General features: G+C 37.4%; 1 protein-coding gene across 1 annotated transcript in view; it reads left to right on the plus strand.

Annotated features, from left to right (window-relative positions):
- The window catches only part of LOC150080721 (ubiquitin carboxyl-terminal hydrolase isozyme L3-like), a 151251-nt gene that overhangs the window by 86477 nt on the left and 36838 nt on the right, over positions 1–27936 (plus strand). The window contains exon 8 of the mRNA XM_090380797.1: positions 13341–13476. Within this exon, the coding sequence (XP_090236923.1) occupies positions 13341–13433 (93 nt within the window). The 3' untranslated portion in view covers positions 13434–13476. The remainder of the gene's footprint in view (positions 1–13340; positions 13477–27936) is intronic.

Below are 27936 nucleotides of genomic sequence, written 5' to 3' on the forward strand. Positions count from 1 at the left end.
TAGTCAAGTTTCAAAGAGTTGCAGTCAGAGTTCCAGGTGATTAGTGGAGTTCGGAGAACAACAGAGGCAACAGATGAATTTGACAGAATGTGGTAGAGAGATTAAGCCAGAGAAGATCGAAAAGAGGAGATTCCAAATTACTAAATCTCTGATAGGGAATATCAGTGGACATATGTACAAGTACCACATTTGAAGCGAATACTTAGGACAACTGAGAGGAGTAGTTGTTGAATCAAACTGGTAATTGGGATTCCGTAAAAAAAATTACTTTGGGTTTGGCAAGAGTGTAAGTGGAAATGGACATGTTTTAAATTGGAACTGAGACCACATATATTTGTGAAATGAACGAGAAAGTGTTTTTGGGAGGCATAGATCCTTTCGCAGATAAGTTTGTTCTATTAGTTTGACTATTCATGGTGTATTCAGTAGTAAGAAAAGGTGGGGAGGACATGTGTGAAATAAAGAAATTTTTGAATATGGTGTACACACGGCAAGAATATACCCAGCTCCTTGACATAACGTGGCCTCGACAACGCCCCCCCCCCACCCAGGTACACGCTGCTCGGACTCACTCCAGTCACTATCTGGCAGAATGGTATTAAGTATATGTCTGATGAATGGCGCGCCCGGAACGTTAGTTCAACTCGCTGTGGTGATACAGGTGTCTGTAGATAGAAAAACAAAAGTAAACATGAAAAACTCAGGTTAAATTAGGGATTCAAATTGAAGGAAATTTTGTTCAGAGTTACTGTATCTGGCAAAATGGAGGCAGCGAGATTATACACTAGTTAACCTGGAAGCTTCCTAGAGAGTTAAACCGATAGATTCATGTGTATATGTATAAGTCGGCATCTGGAACGTCTGTTCAACTCCGCCTCGAGTCTGTGAAGAACAGAATCAATTGTAAAAAGGGCCAGAAATGTAATGTGTATGTTTTGTTATGTTCTGGCCGCTTGGCTACTCAGAAGCATCAGTCACCTAGAGAGAATTCTGGGTACTCTTCCACACCACGGGAAGGTGGGCCAGGTCCAGCAGAGCACGTATTATCTCAAAAGAGACTCTGACCCACCTAATGTTGCCAAAAGGTGGGCCAGGATCCTTTGTGGCCCATTCCAGAAGGGGGAAAAACCGTGGTGCTGGTGATGAATGAATAAAATAATAATAGTAAAAAAATAAAAATAAAAAAATTAGAGCCTGTAGTGCTGGTTAGAAAAAAAAACAGACATTGGTGCTAGTTGGGATAAAGAGAAAAAAAATGGTGCTGGTAAACAAAAAAAAAAATAAAATTAATAAATAAAAGAGTGGTTCTGGTTATCAAAAAAAAAGAATAATAGTTTTTAGTCTTCAATAAGTACTCTTGTTTTGACATCCGGGATAATTCAGAAGTCGAACTGGTGTTCTTAAGGATTAGTGCAATGACAATTTTTGTGTACACAAACCAGAGTTAATTCATGAATAGTCCAACAATACACAAATATCTGAGTGTCCTCTGAAAGTACATGTTTTATCATCCAGGATAGCAAAGAAGCAGACTGTTGTCCCACTCATACAGGTGTGGGCTATTTTGGTTCGCTACTTCGGCGTCGATTCTTTTTCTGCGAGCAAAGACCTCGGAGGCAAAGTTCTGAAGAGCTGAAAGATGGTTTTTGTTCTGCAGTAAACCAATAGATTCGGTGCCCGGTGGACTATCTAGATGCCGGCCTGTGAATACCTTTTTTAGAGCTGTACCTTCGAAATATAAGGAAGACTGCATCTCGCTGTGATGCCCTTCATAATCTTAAAAAACATCAATAATACTGAATGATGGAAGAGATCGAGGAAGGGGGAGTTGCATCAAAGAGTATTTGCATCAATTGATCAGACCATTTCTCCACATACTATAATCCTTCTTCCCCCACGGGTGAATGCAAATTTTCACCATAATTTACTTTTGTAATTCACAGAGAAATATAAAACAGTTCATTGAACTAGACCGCAATAAATTTTTCCAGCTGTCTGATCGTTGCACATTTTCTTGTCTTAAGTGTGGTTTAATGCAAACTTTAATGAAAACAGCTTTGCTACATATTTTAAGATGCTAATATGAATTTTATGAAAATTTTATTTCATTTGAAAGTAATAGAAACAGTTTTTATACGTCTGTGAATTGATGGGCTTGTTCTGTTCTGGAACTGAACGCTCTGAGTATTCAGCATTTTGCATCTGCAAAGAACTATGCCATTTACATTCACGCTAAAAAATAATGAAATATGCATTTTACATGTAATTTTTAATACATAGCCTAAAAATAATTCAAGTTTTTCTCTCTCGAGAAAGAAAGTAGTGAAAGGAATGGCAAACTATTTTTCGGTACTTTAAACTGTTTAATATATACCTAACCGGTTTGAAGCCGAGATGCCACACGTAGAGACCATCTGTAGTTTGTTTACATCGATAACTTAATTACGCTAAATCTTCAAACTGGACGCTAAACTTCTTTTTAATGATGGGATGTCCAAATGAATACAGTAATAGCCATGTGATACTAAGGTGAATAATAGCATCGTGAAATGTTGTGCCGGAAGCACAGCCATCCTCTGAGCTAGCATGGATCAGCGAAGCAGCCAGTCAAAGGATCACTACTTTAGAAGAGTGGCTCACCTTCAGTCGTAGTACAAGTGAACTCGCAGGTACTATTTTGAAGGCAAGGTTACTTTGTGTTTTTCGTGTTTTAATTGATGTCGCAAACGACATTTAACCAAAACGCTGACTGCACTTACGAATTTTTGGTACATGGTTTTAATACAGTGGTATGTTATGCCTGACGTAGCCCAGTGGTCAGGAGCGAGAGTGCATAGCACGCGTTCCTTGAGTGGACCGGGGTTCAAGCCCGTGACTACTAAATACGATAAATATTTGTATTGACGATTTATTGTAAACTCTACTGACTTGGTTGTCGTGCCGGAGTATAAACAGAAAATTTATTTATTTATTTAGTTTCTAAAACGTACTTCCCAAAACCGAATGTGAAAAGATCGGTTTTGCGGAGATGGCAAGAGACTATTTCCCCAAGGCCTAATACGTATAAGGTGGAGGACAAAAACTATTCTTTAATTAGATTAAAATCTATTATTCTCTTTAAGTAAACTGTATGCTACATGAATATTAAATCAAACAGTCTAGGTTTGATTTCCATTGAGACTGAAAGAATTTCGCTAGGTGGGCAAAGAATGGAAACAAGTTTTTGATGTATGTGAATACAAAGAAGAAAACGAATCGGAATGGACCTTTTGTATACTGAGTGTGGGAATGTCTTAGATAACCCAGCTGATGAACTGAATAGGTACTTTGTATCGGTCTTTACTGACAAAGGACCCTTCATGTTGAGAAGAGGCTATGCCAGTTTTGTTAAGGGAGAATCGTGTTTAACTAACCTGGTAAGCTATTTTGATACAGTTACTCATGAGCTAAATGTAGGGAACAATTGCGACATAGTTTATTTGGATTTTAGCAACGAGACATTTTCTTATGAAGCATTTAACTCAGTCCCTCATGAAAGGTATGTATAAGCTAGAACATGTTGGGATTACTGTAAAGATTCATTACAGGGCAGAGGGTTGTGGTTAATGAATATTCTTTAGATTGGTGTAACGTCAGAAGTGGGTCTCCCAAGGATCTTGGACCACTGGATCTGATTTTCGTAAACTACACTGACGAAGGGATAAAGGGCATGAGGTCAAAATTTGCAGACAATTTAAAGATTGGGACAGTCGTTAATGATCAGCGCAAAGCAGCGCTCTTTCAGGGTGACTTGAACAGGCATTCAAGAATAGTCAGAAAGTGACAGCTATGTTTTAATGAAGCAAAATTGTCTTATCCTTCAGAACTAGCAACCCCAAGATAACTTACACTTGGTGGGGTCGAATTAAAAACGGTAGAGGAAGAAGGGTTCTGGGATTTCCGATACGGGCAGATTGAAGTTTTCTGAGCAGTGTAAACGCGAAAGCCCATGGTGTCCTATCGATTTATCGAACAATATCTTGTTGAGATATAGAAGTCATACTTTTCGAGGTAACTGAAAGACTGCATTTGGAATGCTGGTTCCAAGTGTGGAGACCTCATATGAAAAAAGATGTTGGGCTTCTTGAAAGAGTCCAAAGACAGGTAACTCGCATGGTGAGATCGGCCAAAGGACGACCGTACGAGGAAAGACTTCGATTATGTGGGCTACAGAGCTTGGCGGCTAGACGCCTTAGACAGGACCTGATTGAGGTTTATAAGGCCCTGGGGGTTAGTAAAATGAGTTTTCATTGTTATAAAGAATTCCAGAACTAAGGACCATAAATTTAAATTACAGGGGAATAGCCTAGATTGTAGGAAGTTTTTTCTTTTAGGCAGCGAGTTATTGATTTCTGGAACATGTTACCTTCGCAAATAATTGAGACTGACAGTTTTAAGAAACTCAAAGGTCAACTAGATTGTTACTTACGTGAGAAGGGAAGAGCATAATTTTTATTTTCTTATCTTTTGGGGGGCCGGTGCAGCAAAAGCCTCTGGCTTCCTTGCACTATATGAGTAACATTACTTTCTAGTCTTCGTCATGTGAGGCCAACCTCAAGTGGAGAGCTTTGATCTCCCCACCAGAGATCAGCCCGGAAAACACACCGGCAGTCACCATGAGTACTGCTGTTTCTTAATGTAATTCAGCCCGTAAACGCACTTCTATAGACATACTACTATGAGCGAACTTAGGGCTGTTAATACGAATATTTATTTAAATCCAGTAGAACTTCGGTGAATTAGTTGCCGAACTTGACGAGCAATGTAGCTAAATTTTGAATGGATTTTTTAGTCCGAATAAACTAATTGTAAAGGCAAACTTGCTTAATTTCTCCAATAAGCAAGTGTAACGGGGGGGGGGGATGAAATTGGTAATTTAAAGTTGATTGAGCCAATGGACAGGTCTAAACAAAACGCATATTTGCGTTTGGTTCAGACCTGTCCATTGGCTGGGCCGATGTTCATATTTAGATTTTGTTTGTTATGTCTGCTTATTGAACCTCTACGTTATATGACAATGGCGTCTGTACGATTTTATCTTTAGTTTAGTTTCGTTATTTTCTGTCTATCCAGATTGTATAGGGACATTCGTTGACATTGGCTGGATTGCGGTCAACGTTTGAAATTTTCGGAGTTCACAAGCGCCGATCTCACCTTGAAGAGAATTTCTTGTCTTTATTTAATTCCACCCTTATTATAAAAGTGGCAGTTGCTACTTTTATAAAAAAAAAAAATGGAAGATGAGAGGCGTGCCTTTGTACTGCTGAGAATGAATGTTGCTGTTGTTTTTTTCTTATTTTATGATTTTAGTTTTATGATTTTGGTACTCAAGCAACAGAATGGCACTTTATCAAGAATAACCCAAGTTATAGTTATAATTTTCTACATTCGTTTCATGATATTTAGTGTTTCTTTTTATAAATTTTCATCCATTTAGAATCTGCAACTATGTAAAGCTAGTCTTCCGCACGTTTGCATCCTTTTGTTTCTTGTATATTCGTCAGTTTGCTTGTGAATTAAAAATAAACTTCATGGTCGGACAGCTATAACATGTACGCATCCAATAAAAAAAAAGTCTTAAAATCGTATTAAAATTTACTAAATGTAATAAAAAGATACTGAAAAGGCATAAGTACTTTAAAAAGAATCAAAATTCTCCGTATCAGCTGTTGAGGTTTATGTGCCGTTCGTAAACCTTGAGTAAGATAAACAGTACAAATATAAAGGTTAATGATAGGTTAGATCAGTCTTAAAATAATCATAATTTATATTTTACTATCGTTAACAGTCGTACTTTGTTACCAAATGTAATAAAGTCGTAATTAGTTACAGAAATTCAAATGATGAACTAAAAGCGCATTGAATCGGTGCTATGTCTATCCTTAAGTGATCGTACATTCAACATTAGGCTGGACAGCAGGGGCGAATTAAGTTTTGTATATTATCCTTTTTCAGACATACAAAAGGAATAATATACAAAACTTATCGTTGCTTACCAACAATCTTGGTGGGTAAGCAACAGAGAATACCTTATTGCTGTTTTACTTTCAATTTGGGTGGTTGACCCCAGACGAAGTCACGTAGATTGTGGGTAAACAACGATACGTTTTATATATTATCCTTTTGTATACTGTAGTAGCAACAACAGTGGAACACCTTTCTATGCATCCTAAGACGTTCCTTAATCTTGGTGGAAAGTATTGAATGTGTGATACGGGGGATCATCAATAGTAAGTTTTCTGTTATTAATCTAGATCCCTCGTTTCGGGTCATCCAGAGTAGATTGTAAAGTGCATATTGGTTTGAAGGAATATCATTCTCCTTTGGAAATTTTATAAAACGGACTTTCTTAATATTAAAAAAAAAAAAAATCAATTTTATTAGCAACAAGAAATTTACATTCCGCATTTCAATTACAGAAGATTAATGATACATAAATATCGATAATACAATCAATAGCAATTATACACCATTGGCCTCCTCTCTGCATCACTTCAAAAGATTGAGTTGTCGAAGAGGGCCTCATTCTAAACGTCCGTTTGAAAATCCGTCTATCAGCTGATGCCTAAAGGAAGAAAACAATCCGTAATTAGTGATCCGTAGATGGGATTGCCCTTATGAAAGGACACCAGTACAAACAGATGAGTGCACCATATACCTCCCCCTCCTAACGGGCAAACGTCTACCGTACTAATGCCTCCACCCCATCGTCGGGATCCAGTTCATCCGTCTTGAATAATCCCACCCTCCGCCCTGTTCTTACAACGCAACGGTTTTCAGTTTCTCTCCTTAACCACTCTCCCGATAAGATCCTTTGATGGACATGTTGGGTTTTCACTACGCAGCATCCCGTGTAGGAATAATTAACGTATCCTCCTCACAGGCATCATCTATACAGCAAGGTGCTGCTCAATTGGAATCCAACACATCCATTGCCCACCACATTTACACCCCATAGACAAAAAAAAAAAAAACACAACACATACTTACAGGCTAATATTACTATATTAGGAAAAGGTTCTATCATAAGAGAACTATAATTTTATGCAATAATTTTTTTAAATTTTAATTACTAATTTAATTATTAGTTAATAGCTAACTAGCAAAGACAACGGAAAAATATTAAATAGTTATAGTAATGATTATAAATTATTTATAATTAGTAATTTATAATCATTTAAATGATTTTAAAATCCGTTTTAGTCCACGGGGCGATAATACAATCATCTCCCAGTTGAGTAAATATCCTCTGATGGATGGTTGCAATTTTACGTTGAGGTCTTTGCTGTTTCCGACAGCGAAGCAGCGGTAACTTCCTTCGGACGATATTTGATGATTTACCCACTTCCTACACTGCCGCTCTCGGGTAAGAAGGGACACCTTGCTAATGATACCTCGAAGACTGGATCAATGCTCCAAAGTTGTAGATCTGAAGAGTTTTTAGTCAACTTAAAAGCTAATCGAACCAGCTAAAGAGATGCCGATTACTGTGAAGTACTGGTGTTTACCAATCAACATGGAGTTTTCATTACGATTTCACCTACAGTAGTCACAAGTAGTGGATTGTTAAACGTTTCAGATTCCTTATAAGAATGAAGAGAAACCTTCGAACAATGAAGGTAAATTATATTGTTGGAAAATCTTCACGAAACTACAATGGAAGGATATTTTTTAACTAAAACAGTTTCCACGTTAAATCAAATGTTATAAATAAGTAGCATGGTGCATACGAGTATATTGTTTTAAGGGCGAACGTTGTACAGATTTATTTAATTTAATATGGAATTTTTCAGGCAAATTTCAGGAATTTTTAAATTTTGATCAACATTCTCTGTTCGTGTTTCCCCTCCCCCCCTTTATTTAATCTTCTGTTCATCGTACAGTCCGGAATAAAATTTTTGTAAGCATTGCAGACAGGCTGCTAAGTCAGCTCATCGGGTTCTATCAACGAGAGACTGGAATTTTTCCAGCAGGAACAAGATGATTATCCTACTATATTATGAGACGACGATTAGGCTGCATCCGGAGCCTAACCATCGTCATCGCCTACTGCATTTCAAAGGGGGGGGGGGACATGGATTTGTTGGATCAGGTGTAAAGATCAACGCGATTAGTCGGAGACAAATGGTAGATGCTACCTTAAACTTTTGTATCAGACAATTTGGGAAAATAGACTGCATATCTTGAAGGATCAAATTGACCGTCCTTCACGCATATAGGAGAATCTTCAATTGGATACTCCAACTGAAGATTCTCCTTGAGGATCAAATGCTTTAAAATTGATTATTAAAATCAAGTCAATTGATTACTTCAATCTATGCGTCAAGCTGTAATTCAACTGGCAGACATTTCTCTTCTGCTGTAGTACGGATCTACTGCCGTGCTGCTCTCCTAGAGAAATCAAGGGAATTAGAGAAACCACCGTGCAAACCTAGAAGGAACCACAGCACCCTGAAATTTCAGACATTCAATTTATGGCGATTATACTTTATCTTCTCTAACCAGTGCTTCACATTTCCGTAGTCTTTTTTTCATATGAATACAGTACGCAATCGATGAGTGTATATTCCATTGTGAAGCAAACTTTTTTATATATATATATATATATATATATATATACACACACACACACACATACTACATCGGTTTTAAAAAATAAATTAATTTTTAGAATTTTATTCATCCATACATTGATACGTATTTTTCTGTCATCCGTAAAAACTATTATTAAAAAATAAAAATTTTATCACCACTTTAGAAAATATTTACAATGAAAATGAGCCCCCTCTTCAGGTGAGGGTCTTGGCCGTAGCGTTAACGCGGCCCTGCTGGGCAGTTCGTTTTCCTCATCTTTCCAGAATTAAATTTTTTCCAGCAAAGGTGACAACTTTTAGTTTTTTTTGTTTCTTTTTTAAGGCTTTTTTGTGAACTTCATAGTATGTAAGCACAATAAGTACCTGAACTGTAGCAATGTAGCTGATAATCATCATCATTAGACATCAGTTCTAAGTGAATTAATAGTCATAATTAAATTGTAAGTCACTCTTACATTATGATTTCTAATTTCATTTGAATGTTCGTTCATAGACGGAAAGGAAGCTTTCAGTGTATATTCTGTAATGGGAGCTTTCAGACCTGATATTGCAAGACATAGTATTCAACAAGTATAAGCTTTTCTGGCTTTTTAATGTGCAAAGTTTACTTCTTCCCCCCCCCCCCCATCAAACAGAATTTGAATTGATCGGCAGTTTCGACTGTCTGTTTAAACAGTATATCGCGCCTGCAGTTTTTGCTCAATGCACTCAATCCAAGTTGATTTAAAATTTTTTGAAAAATTCTCCGGTTCACGGACAAACTGAAGGTATCGTAAAAAAAGGTATTAGCTCCACCAGCATTAGACGAGGTCAAAAAGACTTGCAGACTGTCAGCTAGGCCTGTTTTCTGTGCGTTTAACTGTAAAGATGCTGGAACTTGTTTCCTGCGCTCATCCGTTTTTTGGATTCAAAAATCGGAGTGCAAATAAAAATTGATTTCGTATAGCTACTTGGAGAAACCGCGGAACTTTTAGTTGTACTGTTTAAAAAACACATGAAGAAAACAGTAACTCAGAAGTTATTTGCATATCGTGTAAATAACTGAAATGCCAACTTTGGCGTTGTTCAAAAAGGGACAAGCAACATCATTACTAAGCTTAATAATGATATGGACCAAAACCTCAGCTGGACCAAAATGGTTATCTTAGTTTTTTTGTTCGCAGTTCCATTTAAACTGCCATTGATCGTTTACATTATACGTTGAAAGTATATTTATGGCCATTTTCTCACTTATACCGTAAGGGTGGTCGCTGCAAGAATTTTGTGAAGATGCAGAAGTGGTATTTTAAGCTAGTAAAACTGGATGAGCCGCGTTAATGCATGCAATTGAAAGGATTTAGAAATTAAGTTCTCTGATCATATTTTGATCAATAGACAAGTATTCAACATTTACTGAAAGGTTACTTAATAATAATAGCTCTGAATTGTGGTTAAAGTGTCTCCATAGTCATGTTTAGTATTTCATGATATAATTAAAAATGCTGAAGAAAATACTTTTTATTCCGATTGCGATATTTCGAATATGTAAGTGGATTAAAGCCTTAATGTCCTTGCAAGGGATAAGACAAAGGCAAGCTTTTTGAAGTTTCATACTTAAAAAATGCCACTAATTTCACAAAAAAATAGCGAATGGAACAAAAGAAATACCTACAGATGTGAGACTTGCTGATACATATGAGAATGTTCCCTACAAACATTTTACAGAACAGTCGAATTGCCTAATGTTTACATGGGTGGAAAGTCGTTGGTGAATAAATGCTGGATCATAGGAAACTTCAGCTGACAATGGACAAAGGCCATTCTTATTAAATACAACTTGGCCAACTCTTGCGAAGAGTTTTCTCATTGTAATATCGAACAAGAAATATATTTTGAAAAAAAATCATCAGCTATAATTAATGCTTAATTTTGTACCTCGATTAAAATTACTGTTTTTTTTTTTTTAAATCTGTTATTTGTTGTATCGAAACGTTTGATTTTTGTTGCGAAATATGTATCTAATTTTTCGTTTTGTCTTAACATTTAAGGTTTTTAAAATCTATTCGCTTCAGTTTATCCAGCAACCAGTGAAATGAGTACCCTTCGGTGGTTTTTATGCAAAACAATAAATGGACGAGTAAGTAACGCCGGGGAGAATAGGATTGCGATTTCTTTACGCAAAATTAAAGCAACGTACCATCAAATACACATTTATCGACAGACATATCGTCGCTTCTAAATGCTCTTTTTGCAGAGTCCAATTCTTCCGAATTGGAATCTGCAAAAAGCCAAGCAAAAAAAATTTTGAAATATTAAAATAATCTTTGTAGGCTAATTTCTATTTAACAAGCTCTAAATGCATTCACTGGTACGACTGCCCTGTTAAATAAATTACCCTAGACATGACTTAATTTTACATTGGCGGGGGGAATCATGACTTACTGAAACTGAATGGTGTTGAGCTATATTGACACCTCATGGCCTTTGCTGCCTCTACGTCTTGTTTTAAACAAGTGCTTTGCTTCCTACAAGGAATTTTTTGTTATTTTTAATCTGAATTTTACTTTTTAATGTAAAAAAGTTGTTCCGAATTACTATGCAGCCTACTTTGTTGACATGTATTCATTTATAATTTTTTTTTTTTTTTTTTATTCTTGCAATCTTGAGACTAGAATTAATATTCTAGTCGACTCTACTAACGATGAAGGTCAGACGGATATTAAGGGTTTCATTTTCCCATGATTTGACTTGACAAAGCTGTATTAATTACAGCTAGAAAGCGACAGCCTTATATGACGGAAACGGACAAATAGCCTTCGGATTTAATAAAGAAAAACTTTTTTTCCTAAAACTACTTGTGGAGAACTGCAACTGAGCTGGCCAATGAAACTGCTTGTGACAAACACCCAAGTGCTACTTGAAATTGTTGTTACGCTATACGCGCCAAGTAATTAGCGTTTTTATCTTTTAATTAACGAAGATTTTTAATTAACGAAGGTATGCAGAGTGGCCATATATTCTGTCTTCGTATAGATGCGAGTGCTTGTGGTGAGCGTGGCTGCTTTCAGAATTTCAGGTGTATTTTTAAAAAATGGTGAATGATGTCGATTTAGCTTAAATACGAATTTGGTGTATGACTAACTTTGGTTTTGTTTTCCTAAAACAATACTTTTGGACGTACGAGGTGCTGAAATTTCTTCCGTTTATCCTTGGTCAAAAAAAAAAAAAAAAAAGCACCGTTAATATTGCAGTAATACAGTATTTGGCGCATGCTGCACACATCAATAATCATTGCATCACATACACATCTGTGTATGTAATGCAATTTGGGATACAGTTCCTTGCGGCACGTACTTTTTTTCATTGATGGAATTATGCACCCCCCCCCGAAGAATGAATAGTTGTTGTAGTAGGGTTTTAGGAGCACTAGGGACTAATGCCATATTGCTCCGTGTACATTGTCTGTAAATTGCATGTGTTGTGAGGTAGAGTTTCTATTTGCTGGACTAAAAACTCGAGTTTCCTTGGTAAACTATGCTACCCTTGCTTGAGACCGACTAACTCAGTCACGTTGTGAAAAAGGCCCGTAAAAATTCCTCCCGTCATCGACTGGATTCGAATTCAGTTCTTTTTCACTCGATGTGAGGAGGACGCTATCCTACCAACTGTGCTGCCCACGAGGGCGAACAGCCTATAAGGACAAGTTAAATTTCCTAGAACAGACGGTAAGGCTATTTAGATATTCTTCAATATCTAACCTTATGAAGTGCTTAGTACCTTATTATTGAACATTTTTTTTCTCTAGGCCGAAGCCTATACGCAAACCTTGCGTCCTGCTATCAAAACACCACTATACTATGTTGTTCTTCCATTTGAAATTTCAGTTGGCGCTGCTGTAAACCTCGCGCAAAATATTTGAAGTACGCTCCATTCTAACAATATTTGCCGAGCATCTTCGTTAAAGTGTACTGGAGCATACTGGAATTTGTTTGCTTCCAATGTGCATCCTACTTGTATTGTCACGATCAGACTCTCGAATACAGTCAAAGTAAGCTTAGTGAAATATATTTGATAATAACTAGGGACAGCAACGTTAGCTCATTTCTTGTTTCATAAATGTAATGCCCTCGGGTGAAGGGGTTTACAAAGCCTCTACCAAATTTTGTTGATTTATGACACTCAGCTTGTGAATTGTATCACTGAAACCACGGCAGATGTTTTAGAACTTTTGAATTCCAACGGGTTTCTGATCCGTAAATTCTCTTTCCATAGTGTGTGGACTTTTAGCCGTAACTTGTAAGTCTTAATAAACAACAAGGACTTATGGAAAATTGCGGCTTGCCCATATAAAAAAAAAAAAAAAAAAAAACCTTCCACAAAATGCCATATAGAACTGTGATAGGCTAGTTGCTGAACTTATCCAGCAGAATTATAAATATTATATTCATCATAAATAACAAAGATATTTAATAGAAATGCGCATCAAGAATTCTTCTAACGAAATTAATATCTCATCAATATCTTCCCAACATGTTTGCAATTTATGACAGATTGTTAACCAAATCTAATTTAAATGGGAATAGACTGTGCATCGTAACGTTTTCCTCAGCTTTAACTTGCATTTTTTGAAAGTTAACTTTTTTAATAATTTCCTTGTGGCTACTAGTATTTATCAGAAATATTGATAGTGCACAGTATCTGATTATTATTTCTTTGTACCTTTTTCAGGATGCTGCTAACGTATGCAAGAAATTTATCGAGCGTGACCCTGAAAATGTGAACTTCACTGTGTTGGCTGTCATTGCAGTTCCCGACAACTGAATGCTGCCCTCGTCACTAACACCCTAGTGCTTTGCATTGATTGGTAAGTTTTTGCCCAAATTTTTTTAAAATTTCTACTTTTTAACTGTTTCTTCCAATAAACAGGTAGATGTTGTTTGTGATAGCAGAAATCGAGCTCTAAACTACTCAAGGACTGCCTTTTGAACTTTGCCATTCTAAGACATTGGTAACATGGGGAGAGGATATACGATACAACCGGTATCCGGGTGCTATAATTGATTCAGATTAATTCCGGCTTCTCCATATTAAGTCGTGTAAGAAGTGTGACCAAAGTTCCTGGAATGACCGTGGTAAGGCGCCGCTGGAATCATTGATAAAGTTGCACGAAACTTTGTCAGTGATCATGTCCTTGTTAGAGCGGTTGTTGTATCATGTTCCTCTCCATGCAGCGATTGTCTCAGTATGAAGTCATTAGTTTGACTTCAAAAGCGTAAAAATGTTTAAAAATTATGTACGTGAACCTGAAATTTCTAGCTAAATTGAGCGAAATTTCGAAAGTTACAAAATGTTAAAAGAAGTGAGCGAGTTTTCGAGTACAAGAAGAGAAATTCGTGGAACATTCTCGATTCGGCTAACCGACTATACCGAAAACTGATGGGGTGTTGAAGTGCGGGAACTTCTTTGATTGATCGAAGAATGTCTATCGGAATTACAACAAAACAAATAGGATGGATCATGTGCTCGTCGAATTTTAAAGGTCTGTGCAAGTAAGTTGTGCCAACGACTGAGGGGAAAGGTTTTGTATCAACTGTTTGAACAAAATTTAAGCTGAACGCAATTTTCTAGATTGTCATCACAAGAAACAAAACATAGGTATTTCAACATGAAATCGAGAATGAACAATTCAGAATTCAAGAACATACTTTTGTGTGTTTTTTTTTTTTTTTCTGGTAAATTGACCGATTGTATTTGGGAATTTTATCTTCCATTGCTCTAGCGTTTTAGGGAAAAGATAAATAAATCTTCTGTTTGTGCTCCTGGACCACCACACGGTCAGAAAAGTTCACAAGATTGAGAGAATGCAAGAAACAGCGCCATATTTTAGTAGTCACACAGCCTTGAACTACAGTCACTCAAAGTATGTGTACTTATGTATCCTCGCGCCTGACCGTTCGACTACGGGGGGCTGTCGAGGTAAAGTCACTTTCTGAATAATTGAATGTTGCATCACGTCAACGCGCCAGCTCACTGCATTATCGATGAGGTTATTACCGCCTGCAAATGGATCCTTTCGACGGAATGCCCCCCACGTCCCCAATTTGGCTCTGATTTCTTCCATGTATCAATTTCTCCTGATAGAGCCTTTTTCAGAGGAAGAAGGCGGTCACAGAAGCCGTTACATAGGCACTAAAATCGATATCAGTGAAGAGTTTATGGAATGTTGTAAATTGTTGCAGAAGAGAATCTCTTCAATTAGGGATTCTCAAAGGAAACTATTGTATTCTGAAGGCAACAAACTCAAATAATTGACATGTTTAATTTTATCTTAAGCAAAACTTGCATTGCTGAAGCATCCTAGCGACACCTATTTCAAAGAATAGTGTATGGAAAATACAATCATGAAAATAATGAAATATCGAATTCTTTTTTTAACAAATAGGGGAAAAAAAACATGACCCGATAACAGATCTTTCTCGAGCTCTGGTACGAAACTATTTGGGTAACTTAGGTGGTTTTCCAAACTGACATGGTCGAAATGGGCACTTGTAAAAATGGAATTGGCGAAGAACTGTTTGATCAAAATCACAAATTTTCTTAATTGCAGGGCTTCTACTCAATATACTTCTTATCAATATAATTGTATAGCATAAAGCGTTTATTCTTTTGTACGCAGCTGTAACGTTGCGTTTAGCAGTATATGTTCAATACGACTAGGTAGTTTAGTAACAAATTTTGTTCGTCGCAATTTCTTGCCATTGGTTCATAGCCAACTACGAACTGTTTTTTTTTTTCCCCATTTTATTTTTAAAAAATGGCGGTAACTGATCATTAACTTATTCAGAATATTTATATCTACTAACCAACAAAAATGCTTGGCCAGCCTGCAAAGCTAGCCTATAATCACATTTCTCCACCCATTTGTTTTAATCAAAAAATAATGCACAAGGAGCTGTAATTTACACAAAAGAATACAATTAAAAGATTTTTTATACATTTTTTTTTCACCATTTGTGAAGGCGGACACCGATTCTTAACCCTTCATTCGAGATTATAGTTGCCCAATAACAGGCGTGGTGAAAGGAGTCGAGTTTTTAAAGCTGCCCAGCAATCCGCATTTAAACACTTGCAGTCATAATATGCGATAAACCATATGAACTGGCACACTATTACCGAAGTAGTCAATGCATGATAATATTCTCCCAAAAACGAGCACAGCCTATAATAAATAGGCATATATATCCTATAGTTTATGCCTATAATAAATATGAATGGGGCATGAAATTTCAACGTCCACTGTATTCTGAAAAGGGATAAAATGTACAGTTCTGCACCGGCTGATAGTACTTTCTAATTTATTTGTAAAACTTCTATCATGCTACTTTTATTTCCGTGACTTATTTTTCATTACACATTGGAATTTGTTGTTGTTGGGTCAGCGGCTAATGCGGAACATCCAGCAGGTAATCATTTAAAAACGCACTGTAAAAGTTAACTTTCTTTTGAGACCGTTGCGGGCATTCAATGGTCTCAAAAGAGATCACTCCTTTGGGTATCCCTCCTGTACTTCGTAGATACCGAATCAACCGTGCGTATCCCCAATAAAATGAATCTTAGCCCGTGCATTTTTTTTTTATTCTCGCAAGACATATTTCCTCTGACAAATTTTTTCTTAACGTTAAAAAATATAGATTTGAAATAAGTCCCTCCAGTAGAGAGCTGACAGTTAATTTACGGTATGTAAACATCAGTTCATTATTGGAAAAATGCTATTATGAGTATTTCTGAATCATTTAACTGATTGTCTTGTTCATGGTATGCACCGAAAGCCCAACGTCACTGCATTTTCCCTCTTTATTAATTACCCATATTTTTTCACAAACTGGCCTTGAGTAGAAAATTTTTTAAAATTTCTACCTTTTCATCGTAACGCTGAAATTCTGTTAAGAAACATCCGCCATAAACTTGACATTTTGAGATTAGAAAATCAGGGGTTCATTATCCACTCTTATAACGTTCTAAGTTGAATAATTACACTAAAGCTAAATTAAGACATTGAATATTTTTTAATGTTTCATACAAACAGTACGTTGTTTAATAAAAATCTTCCCATTTGGAATATGTGCGTTGTATCCTAAACCTAGAAATCCGTTCCTTGAAGTATTGAAACTCAATTGAGATCTCGGTGGAACTTAATATGCCCACCTTTCTTAAAATCGTCTCTAGATCGAAAAAAATGAATATAGCTGTCATGCTTTGTTTCTTACATAAATTATCGAATGGGTAAAATCATACTGCCACGATGATCAATACTTAGGCAGTTTTCATATTCCTGAAACACCCAGAAAAATGAAATTTCATTAGTTATACTAGCGCTCACGGTAAATTATAATTTCCAGATTTCTATTGGTTCAATTTTAATGAAATTTGGAATTGCTTAAGTCTTTCAGAAAGATCTAAATATGAAAATTCATCCACTGCGAGTCGAGTTATTACATGGGGACAGATGGACAGAGGAATAATAATTGTCGGGTTTCTGTTGGCCCAATTTTAATGAAATTTATAATAGCTCGATAAATCTTTTTAAAAGGCCCAAATATAAAATTTCATAAATCCGTTCGCCGGGTTCGAGTTGTTGCATGTGGATGGATGCAGATGATGGGCGTTGTATGCATATATGCTAATGCGCCTAAGTTAGTTAATGTACGCAGTGCATTACATTTTCAGACGTATTAGATTTTTATTTCTTAAATTAATTGAATTGTTTTACTTCTGTAGTTAATAGAAGTGAAAAGTAAATAACTAATTATCTTGTTACGAATTAACGTTTCATTCTTTCTTGAAATTCATTCATTTATCAGTTATTGCAAATTTAGGACAACTTTAACTATCCGAGCACGCCAGTCATAAGTATCTGATATTTTCCTTTTTTATTTTCCATGTAATTGTCATTATTTCCCGTTTTGTTTTTTTTTTATGGATCTTAGAATAGTTTAATCAAGACGATAGAACCAGAAATGCAGAATGTGCGTGAGCGCCTTATATATGCATCGTAATACTATTCTTTGGAGAAAATCTTTCCAGAAAATTTGTTCTTGACTAAATTAATGTTATTAATGATCATAAGGTTTCATGCGTTTCCAGTTCCGATTACAGAAAGTGGGACAAGTGCAACGTGAGAATAATCGCAAAGTATTTGCATAGATTGTAACAAAAAACAAGCAGGTGTTTTCTTTTAGCTAATCTGTTTCTTCAATTTCGTGTTGCTGCAGTTTGATGCTGTTTATAATTAATGCTATTCTTTCTTTCCAGCTTCATGTAGTGTATGATATCGAAAAGCGGTAAAGGCGAAATAAGATATGAAAGTTATTTAATCAGAAAAACTAATTTCTTATCAGCATCGTTATCTACAGTTTTTGCGTCTGTATAACATGTCCCAATAGGACATAAGATGCAGCAAAATTAATTTGCTTTGCATGAAAATTTTATTGCATTCTCAACAACTTTAATGGAATAAATTACTTAATTCCTTATTTTGAATTCGACATATGTGAGGTTATCTCTGAAATCTGAGTGTGTTAGTTTTGAATGAGAATTCGGAATGAAATAGCGTGACAGTAATTTCTTGCGGCGAGATTTCATTATGAATGAGATGGGTGTTTGTTTGGTTGGGGGGGGATATAAATTGGATAATTATATTTGTTATAATGCTGAGATAACAAATTTTGTTCTTGCAACACCAGGTATTTTTGTTAAATACAAGGGGGGGAAGTTCAAAAATTTGTATTCACCCAGAAGTAGTTGTGACGGAAGGTCAAAACAAACACCATGTATTACACTTTTTTTCAACATAGTCACCAGACAAAATGACACTTTACCAGCTTTCAATACACTTCCGCAGGCCAGTTTTGTAAAGGCCACGGACTGTCTTTCAAACCACGATTCGGCAACATAAATCATATCAGCAGCAGAGTTTTCCACGAAGAAAAGACTTCACTGCAGATCAGGGGAATGAGCAAAATGCGGCATTATTTCAAACCCATATTCGTGGGCACACTTCAGTGCAGCATGCGAGGAATGCGCAGGGGCATTATCGTGGAGCAGGCGCACACCTTTTGACAGCTTTCCCCGTCTCTTTTTCTTTTATAGTAGCATGTAGCTTTATGAGGAGGTCGGAATAATACTTCGCCGTCACAGTATAGCCTTTTTGATGTAATCTGTTAGTATTACACCATGCTGATCCCAAAAAACTGACAGCGTCACCTTGCCAGCGCTTGGTTACACCTTTGTATTGGGGGGGGGGGGAGTATTGATTCTTCTTGCTTCCATTGTTTTCATATTTATTTAGTTTGGGATCATAGCAATGGATCCAAGTTTCATCCATGGTGACTAGTCATTGGGGAGGAACCAACCTTCTTTCTTTTCCTGGTACATCGACAACATTTCATGTATTGCGTCCTCTCCTTCTGGTAAGGAGTCAGAAATGTGGGCACTTATTTAGCAGACACATTACTCATATGCAACTGTTGATGGACGATGTTCTCCACAGACCCTACACTAATTTGGACAAGGATTAATGCCTCAATTTTAGCAATACTTCCGTTACAGCAATTGCTGGGCGTCGTGGAATTTCATCATGCACTGAGATTCTTCAATATCTGAATTGTTTACACCAATGTTCAACACCATTGTAACCTGAGGCAGATTCTCCATAAACAGTGACCATTTCTTTGTGGATTGTTTTGGGTGTTTTCCCTTGCGGAAAGAGGAACCGAATCACTGATCTGTATTACACTTTATCCATTGTGATACTTCGCTTCATTCAGCTCTGCAAAGAAAAAAAAACAAATGAATTGTCAAATCTAAACCAAAATTTGTGTGGTTGCTATAGAGAGATTTCAAGGTATCAAATAAAAAAAATTCATCTTTTTATCAAAACTACTGGATGAATACAAGCATTTTTTAACCAGACATCCTTCTCGTACTATGACAGCAATAAAACTGCTTCGGTCAAGGTATCCAAGTTTTGCCAATTAGCATTATTACAAATGGGGGGAAATGGTGGCAAGCGTAATAACAGCGTTATTTACGATAGGTAAATGTCTGGTAACAGGGCACATTTTAAGGTTCCCCTCCCATTCTTCCAAAGTCGTTAGAAGGTTGCAGTCCTCAGAACAAAATTATATTTCACGTCAGTGAGTACCCTAAAATTCTGTTCAATGTCTGCTAAAAACCGATCAACAAATCCTGTGTTGAACTGTTTTAGACTTTAGTCATGGTTGCAGTGCATTATACTTTCAGTGGTTTGGACGGATCAGCTTCGGAAAAGAACTTTTGTAACTAAAATATTGGCAACAAAATATTCTACATTTTAATGAAAGTTGGTTGGTTTGAATTAAACTGAGCCAGATGATTGATCAATGGAGTCAATATTCCCATAAATTCCATTATGTGGTATGAAAAGAAAGTTCTTTTCTCATTTCGCAAAATGGAACTTTGCTTAAGATTAACAGCCTTTCAGTATTTTATTATTTATTCATTTATTTTATTTATTTATTACTTTTTAGTAGTTCTACGGAGTACAAATCGGTCCCACAGCCTTTACATAATTATGTATTATGAGTAATGTGGAATTTCTGACGATTTGTGCGAGCATGGTCCAAGTTCTGTTGAAGAATTAAAAGCCTGGGGAGAACCGTCAAATCTTTTTATTTGAAAATTACGATACCTCGAAACGTCCTATTTTTGTAATTTCTTATATAATTTGTATTTAGCATCCATTTTTGCGAGAATGTAGTGTATTGTATTTCAGCCTTAAAAATCACATAGCTTATTTTTTTATTTATTTATTAACCTTCATGGTGAATTAAAGGAATAATTATTGGAACGGCCTTACGCCATATTAAATATAGTAAAGTTAGCCTCCTCTCTATTTAACCATTTACTGTGTATTTGCAAGATAGGTCATTGCCTTGTATGTTTGGATTTTTTTCTCTGCTAGATACTGCGAAAAGTGTATGGTTTCTTTAAATAACTATAGCACCCCAGTTGTCCAAGTATGTTACGCCACAGTCTATATAGGTGCTTCATACATGACTTGCGCCGAGAGGTCACTGATTCGGAGGTTATAGCGCACATATAATCACTTGTGAACACACACATCCCCTACCCCTTTTTTAAAGTCCCTTAATTCTCGTACTTGTGTATCCATAAGGATTTTATCAAATACGCGCCAACGTTGGAAAAAGAAAGACACAAATCCGTTACCTCATCGATCATTTCTAACAGGTCAGGGCTATCAGGAAGTTCCCACGCGTTCATTGAAACAGGGCTGCTGATCACGTACGCTAAGTAGGAAGGGTTCACCACCCGTAGCTTGCTGCCATCCTCCAGAATGAACATTCGCATTGCGAGACAGTCGTAACATACTGTATTCCATGCGAGCAGATGCATCGAGTTGCCGTTTAAATGAATGGGTGTCAAGACCTTTTATTTTCTATTAAGTCCTGCGTCGAGATAACAATTTTGGTATATCAGCCCTTAAATTAAAATTCCAAGTTGCACTTCTGTTTCATGCATTACCCTATATTTACAGACAAGTAAACAGTTATGTAGTTTATTTCTTAGACAAATAATATAACTAGAAATTTATGTGTGGAGCAAACAACGGAAATATCAATAGCAAAAGCAGCATGAACATTAAGTACTCCTCCTTGCTATGGTCACCTCTCCCCCCCCCTCCTCCTCCTTAAACTGCTAACTTAATTTTAATCGTAAATTCGACAGCACTTCATTTAATGGAGCTGTATACGGACTTTTCTACCTTCCGTTTTAATCTCAATCTTTCAGTTGAAAAAGATGCCATCTGTTCGCCTTGACTACATTATTAAGTGTCGTATTTGTCTTATAATCCTTACAGTTAGTTATTTAGGTCAAGTTTGTCGCTTGAAGTCCGGTCATTTCCATCTGCCATGCCCACCCAAGTAGAGCCGATAGTGTCGGAGGTTATTGTTCACCTCTTTCTCCCTGTGCGCTTGGAGGGCTTGGCATGGCCAGTTAATATGTCGGCTTTCATGCTGCATTATATGTTCGTTGACCAGACCATTCTAACATGTGCGGTAGGGTCGTAACCCTTGTAAACAGGAGGCCGCAGATGTTGCACTTAAGTAGCTTGCTTGTTGGACGGTGGGAAAGATTAGGTACAGAGAGCAGGATTCATCACTTTCAATACCTTGGTTAAAAGACACTGACTGACAAAATGTATCGCAACTAAACACAAGAGATTAAGCTGACTGCACAATTTTCATGGGTATATCGACCTTGCCTTAATCTGATTTTTAGCTCGAGAGGCCAATGTGAATGCGATGCGCAGAGCCGTATTAAATCTTGAATACGATTAATGTGGAAGCTGCTCAAGTTCCATATAGCAGGAGAGTTTGAGAACGAGAAATAACAAGTTACTTATTATACACGCTGCGTTACATTTTAGGGCCTTATCAAATAGTAATAATACGTGATTATGAAAGAAAAAGAGCAATGACTTTCATGCACTAACCGAGAGCATTTCCGCTCATCCACCATACTGTAGATTCATTCCTCCACACAGACCACGGCAACAAACAATATTCGGTGCTTTTGCTACAATATACGATATATGCCTATGTGATAATATACATATAGGGGGAGAGAACAAACATTTTCCAGATTTCTGTTCGTCCGATTTTAGTAAAGTTTTTGGAAATGCTCGATAAATCGTTCTAAAACAGCCAAATTAAGAACATTGCAAATATTGCTTCCTCTGCATCTAAAAAACGGTTTTCTCTTTCGCTCTCGGCGTTACTTTTCTTCCAAACAGCTGTTCACTCTGTGCAAATCCGCCCTGCCATGGAATATTGTTCCCACATCTGGGGCGGTGCCCCCAAAACCTCTCTCAGGCTTCTAGATTCCATTCAGAAGAGGGCAGTTAGGTTAATTAACGACTCCTCTCTAACAGAGTCTCTCCACCCGCTGTCTCAGAGACGTACTGTTTCTGCTGCATGCCTTTTCTGCAGGTACTTCCATGGGCACTGTTCTTCTGAATTGGCTTATATTATTCCTGCTCTCTTTCAAAACAGTCCGAACACGTGCCGCCATCAGGCAACATCCATTTACTGTCCAACTTCAAACTCACAGAACAATTTTCATCTTCCTCGTTTATTCATTCAACTGCCGTTTTCTGGAACAACCTTCCTTCATACGTTTTTCCCGAAAATTTCAGTCTACAGAAGTTCAAGTATAATGTCAACAAATATCTTCTTTCGTCTTCTCAACCTCCAACCCAAGTACTATAGGTTCTAATACCTCTCGTGTTTGAGGTTTTCATAAAAAAAAAAAAAAAAAAAATATATATATATATATATATATATATATATATATATATATATATATATATATAAAAAATTTCATGAAAATCCATCCACTGATTTGAAATAAGTTATTACACGTGGACAGACCGACAAACAAATCATAAGTGCCAGATTTGTATTGGTCCGATTTTAATGAAATTTGGGATGACGCAACAAGTCTGCCTAAGAGAGCTGTATATAATTTCATCAAATGGCTTGAACAAACTCATTGCTGATGGGATTCTTCTTACTGCTCAGACTATGCACATTACGAGGCATAAATTCAAATTGGAGGATGGTTGCAGAATAGATGTGCGGAAGTTTGCTTTCAGCCGATTGGTGGTTGATTGCTGGAACAGGCTTCCATCCGTTTGGAATGGCGTTTTTTTTCTAAACGAGCTAAATATAATATCTTATGAAAATCCATCCATTAGGAGACGAGTTATTACATGCTGACGGGCGCTTTACACATATATGCTAACGCGCCTATACACCAAGCTTTTGAACTAAAATTGGACTATTATGAGTTAATTCATAAAAACAAACAATTCGAAGCGTTTAGTACCGATAGAAGAATCTCCAATCCATAATTGGGATTGAGTAAAATCCATAGTGTATTACAAAGTTAAACGTGAGCTGAGCACCTGGAACAACCTTGATCTTGAAGTCACACCACAAAAATCTCCTATCCTTGACCTAAAATGACCACGTATCAGTGCAGCCCAATGAGCTGCACCAACCTGATAATGCAGGTTTAAGATTTCATCATTCAGTTCGAGAGAGAGAGTGGGGGCGGTCCCCAGCTAATCTATTGCTCTGGACCGCCTTCACACATGAACGATAAGACCTGTACGTGTGTTCTAAGGCTAGTTTGCATGCTGAAAGATAGAATAATCTCGGCGGGGAAATCCTACGTGCCTCACCTGGGATTTAACTAACTCAGCACCGATTGAAGAGGTCTACGAAAATTCTTCCCGTTACCGACAGGATTCGAACTCAGACCTTTCTAACGGGTGACAAGTGGCTAAACCACTACTTTCATTAATTTTTGATTCATTTACATGTGGTGGGTGTGCGAAAGATTTGCTGCTGGTCTACCAGTCCTCCCGGTTTGTGTAAATTGCATAGTTGTACCTTTCAAATACATGTTTACCCTTATTCATACTTTTTACTTAAAAAGATGTCTTATCGTTATTTTTTAGTTTGTTATTGCACTCAATGTAGGTAAAAAGCCTCATGCTATTACAGTGTAAAACATTGTACAAACAAGGCAATAAGTTTCATTGCTACTTAATGCATGGACTTCAAATTGTGAAAGTACTTCGCCACGAGTTGGATGGTATTGCACTACTATACTTATTAGGGTAGTGCAATACTAAGGTAACATGTGGCAAAATGCTTTCGCAATCTGAGGACGATGTATTAATTAGCAAACTTAGTTTGCTGATTGTTACATACAGTATGCGCAACGAGGCTGTGCCTTACTTGTACAGTAAGTTTTATTATTGCATTGGTTTAAATTGATTCAATTTGTGGTGAACGAATTATTATTCAATATTGCAAGCCCCTCGACATCGGTGTTGCCGGGTAAAATTGCCTCGTATTATTTATTTGATCAGTGATCAAATAATAATAATAATAATTTATAAAATTAAAACTCTAATACCATGTTAGAGGGTTGGTGAAAACTGCAACCAGTAATGTGAAGTGTGAACTGCCACTTACATTGAAGGTCTGGCTGGCACCAGTCGATAGTGCCCATTTCTTTTAATCCAAATTTTCATTTCTAGACAGAATAATAAATAAACTCCATAAAACCTGGCACCCTCGGAGATTGGGAAGTAGAGGATTTTTGAGAGATATATCTAGTGGTTGCAGTTTTGGTAAAAGCATAAATCAGTTAATATCAAGCACTTTCACTGACAACGGAACTTGCATCTGTAAACATTTAAATGCTCTCTTGTCCTTTTCATATGTTTTTGCTTGGAACCAGGATTTAAACTGAACAAAATTCTCACAGCGGAACGCACTTTCCTTTGTAACGAGTTTCCTCCGATATTGCACTACTTTCAACACATAGCTTTAGCTGTCTTTGAAAACTGATTTCGTGTACCGCATAGCAGTTCACATCGAACAACTTCTTTTATAACTGTTTTGTCTGTTGTTGTCACTAGAGACCAGTTAGTCTTGAAACAGGCTATCATAGAAGTCTCTTCTGCGTACTCATGAGGTTTTTTTTTTTTTTTTTTGTTTATACTCCGGCACGACAACCAAATCAGTAGAGTTCCCAGTTTTCTTCCCTCTCCCCTATCTCACAAGCACATTCAGGATATACTGTAGCGCAGTCAACTTTTCATTAAGTAAACAGTATTTGAAAATAGAGGTGATTGTTCCAGAAGTTTGGTCCTTGACGTAGACATTCTCTCAGATATGCCAGACAAGTTGTACATGCTACCTGGGAGTCTAAAATATAGATGGAACTGATATTCGGGTGACACTCAAGTCAAGTGGACTCAATTTCGGCGAAGTCCGTACGGTCCGTGACAGCCAAATCCTCTGCTTGTACCTTCACGATGGTGGGACTGTTAGTAATCCTGGGTATAATCCCCATGCACAAGCACACGGTGAGTGACCACCAACGTAAACAGGGGTCGAGGTGTGGCGGCCACACCACATGGAGGAATGCCGCCCCTCTGTGTTACCAGGCACTAGGTGGTAGATGACTCTCATCAACCGGTGCAATACCACCACTTTGCTTATTGGAGGCTTGAAGTGATGGAACCCATGTTTAATCTCCAGAGCTAAGTTCCGCCCGAACCCTTCCCATCCCTTCCATTATGCAGTATGACTGATGACTTTTGGGGTTATGATGGACATCATGGCGAGAACCTTCCTTACATTTCGGGAGTACAGCTTTAAAACGGTGTTCGCAGGCCGGCCGCTAGTTAGTACACCGGACCGAACCTATTGGGAACTCTTTAGGAGGCTTCCGGATCAGCTAGCGTATAATCTTGCTACTTCTATTCTACCAGATAGTGACTGGAGGTACTCCGAGTAGTGTGTATGAGGGGGGCATTGTCGAGGCCACGTTATGTCAAGGATCTGGGTATATTCTTACCATGTGTACGCCATATCCAACAATTTCATTACTTCATACATCGTGTCCCCCCTCCACACACACTTTTTCTTGCTATTGAATACACCATGAATTGTCAAACTAATAGAGTAAGCTTAAATGCAAAAAGATCTAAACCTACCAAACACTTCCTAGTTCATTTCACAAATATACATGGTCTTAATTCTAATCTCAACAATGTCCATTTCCACTTGTAGTCTGCCAAACCCCATGTACTTTTTCTAACAGAATCTCACTTATCGATTGATTCAAATACTGCTCATCTCAGTTGCCCAATTTATTCGCTGTATGATTCCTTTCGCCTCAAAGGTGGTACTTGTGCATATGCCGTTCCGATATTCCCTGTGTCAGAGACTTGGTAATTTGGAACCTCCTCTTTTCGATCTTCTCTGGCTTAAAATCTCTCTACCTCATTGTGTCAAATTCATCTGTTGTCTCTACCGTGGCGCCTCCGTGGGCAGGGGCAGTAGTGCGTAGCACACGCTTCTTGATTAGATCGGGATTGGAGTCCTTAACTACCAAATACGGAGGAAGAGGAAAGGTCAGGGAATGACCACCGCTTATCTCTGGAGCAATATGGCCTTAGTTGCTAATGCTCCTAAAAAAAAAGTCTCTACCGTTCTCCCAACCCCACTAATCACTTGGAGCTTTTTGACTTCCTCTCTTTGTAACTTGACTTTCTGCAGTTCAACTTTCCTAACGGTTAGGTAATTTTCCTTGGCGATTTCGATGTTCACAACTTCAGCTAGCTTTCGTTTTCTAGTCATCCCACCCAGCTGGTCGAGATGCTGAGGCTTTTGCAATTACTAATGACCTTGCACAGATTGTTCATTTACCTACAAGAATACTGGACAATCCTAACCATACAGCCAACACGCTTGATCTTTTTCTCACAAACAACCCTTCTAAGTACACGGTCGAAGTGAGTGGTCCTTTAGGCACCTCAGATCACAACTTGGTGATTGTCTCTTCTACAATGGAGCCTTTATCTCATGACAATTCGCAACCTCTTGTTTGGCATTACAAGAATGCAAAATGGGATGACCTGCGAGATTTCTTTTCCTTGGTCAGTTTACTATTTCAAAACTTCTGATGTCAACATTTGCTCAGATCGTCTCTGTGAAATTATTCTTGTAGGAATGTAATCCTTTATTCCACACTCCACTTTAAAATCTCGTTCTTTATCTAAATTTTGGTTTTCCAATAAATGTGCTAAGGCTGTTCAAGAGAAAAATATTGCATATCTTAATTGGCTTGTTTCCAATTTTTCAGTTTCATTTTCTGCTTACGCCAAAGCTCGCAACACTTGTAAAGCAGTTATTAATCAGTCAAAACTAGATTTTGAACAGGCTAAAAGTAGAAAACTTGCTTCTTGCCCTAATGGTAGCCGAGCATTCTGGTCTCTTGCCAAAGCTATTGGCCGCAACTTTTTCCCATCTCTGCTCCCACCTCTGTAAAAACCAGATGGTTCTATTGTCACTTCAGCCAAGGATAAAGCTGACCTGCTAGCAATCCCATTTTTCTTCCAACTCATGTATTAATGATCTTGGTAAAACACCTCCCACCATTCCCAACACGCTCCATTCAATGCCTCCTGTGGTCTTCCGTCAAAAGGATTTTGACGAATCTTGATGCTAAGAAAACTCCAGGTACTGATGGTATTTCTCCACTTTTTCTCAAAACCTGTGCTCTTGAACTTACTCCTGTCCTTTGCCGCCTTTCACTGTCTTATTCCAAAGGTATTTTTCCTTGTGCTTGGAAATTTGCTCATATCCAGCCAGTTCCTAAAAAGGGTGAAAAATCC

The sequence above is a fragment of the Mastigoproctus giganteus genome, chromosome 9 (assembly GCF_048544385.1).
Source record: "Mastigoproctus giganteus isolate SK-2022 chromosome 9, ASM4854438v1, whole genome shotgun sequence".
Lineage (NCBI taxonomy): Eukaryota > Metazoa > Arthropoda > Arachnida > Uropygi > Thelyphonidae > Mastigoproctus > Mastigoproctus giganteus.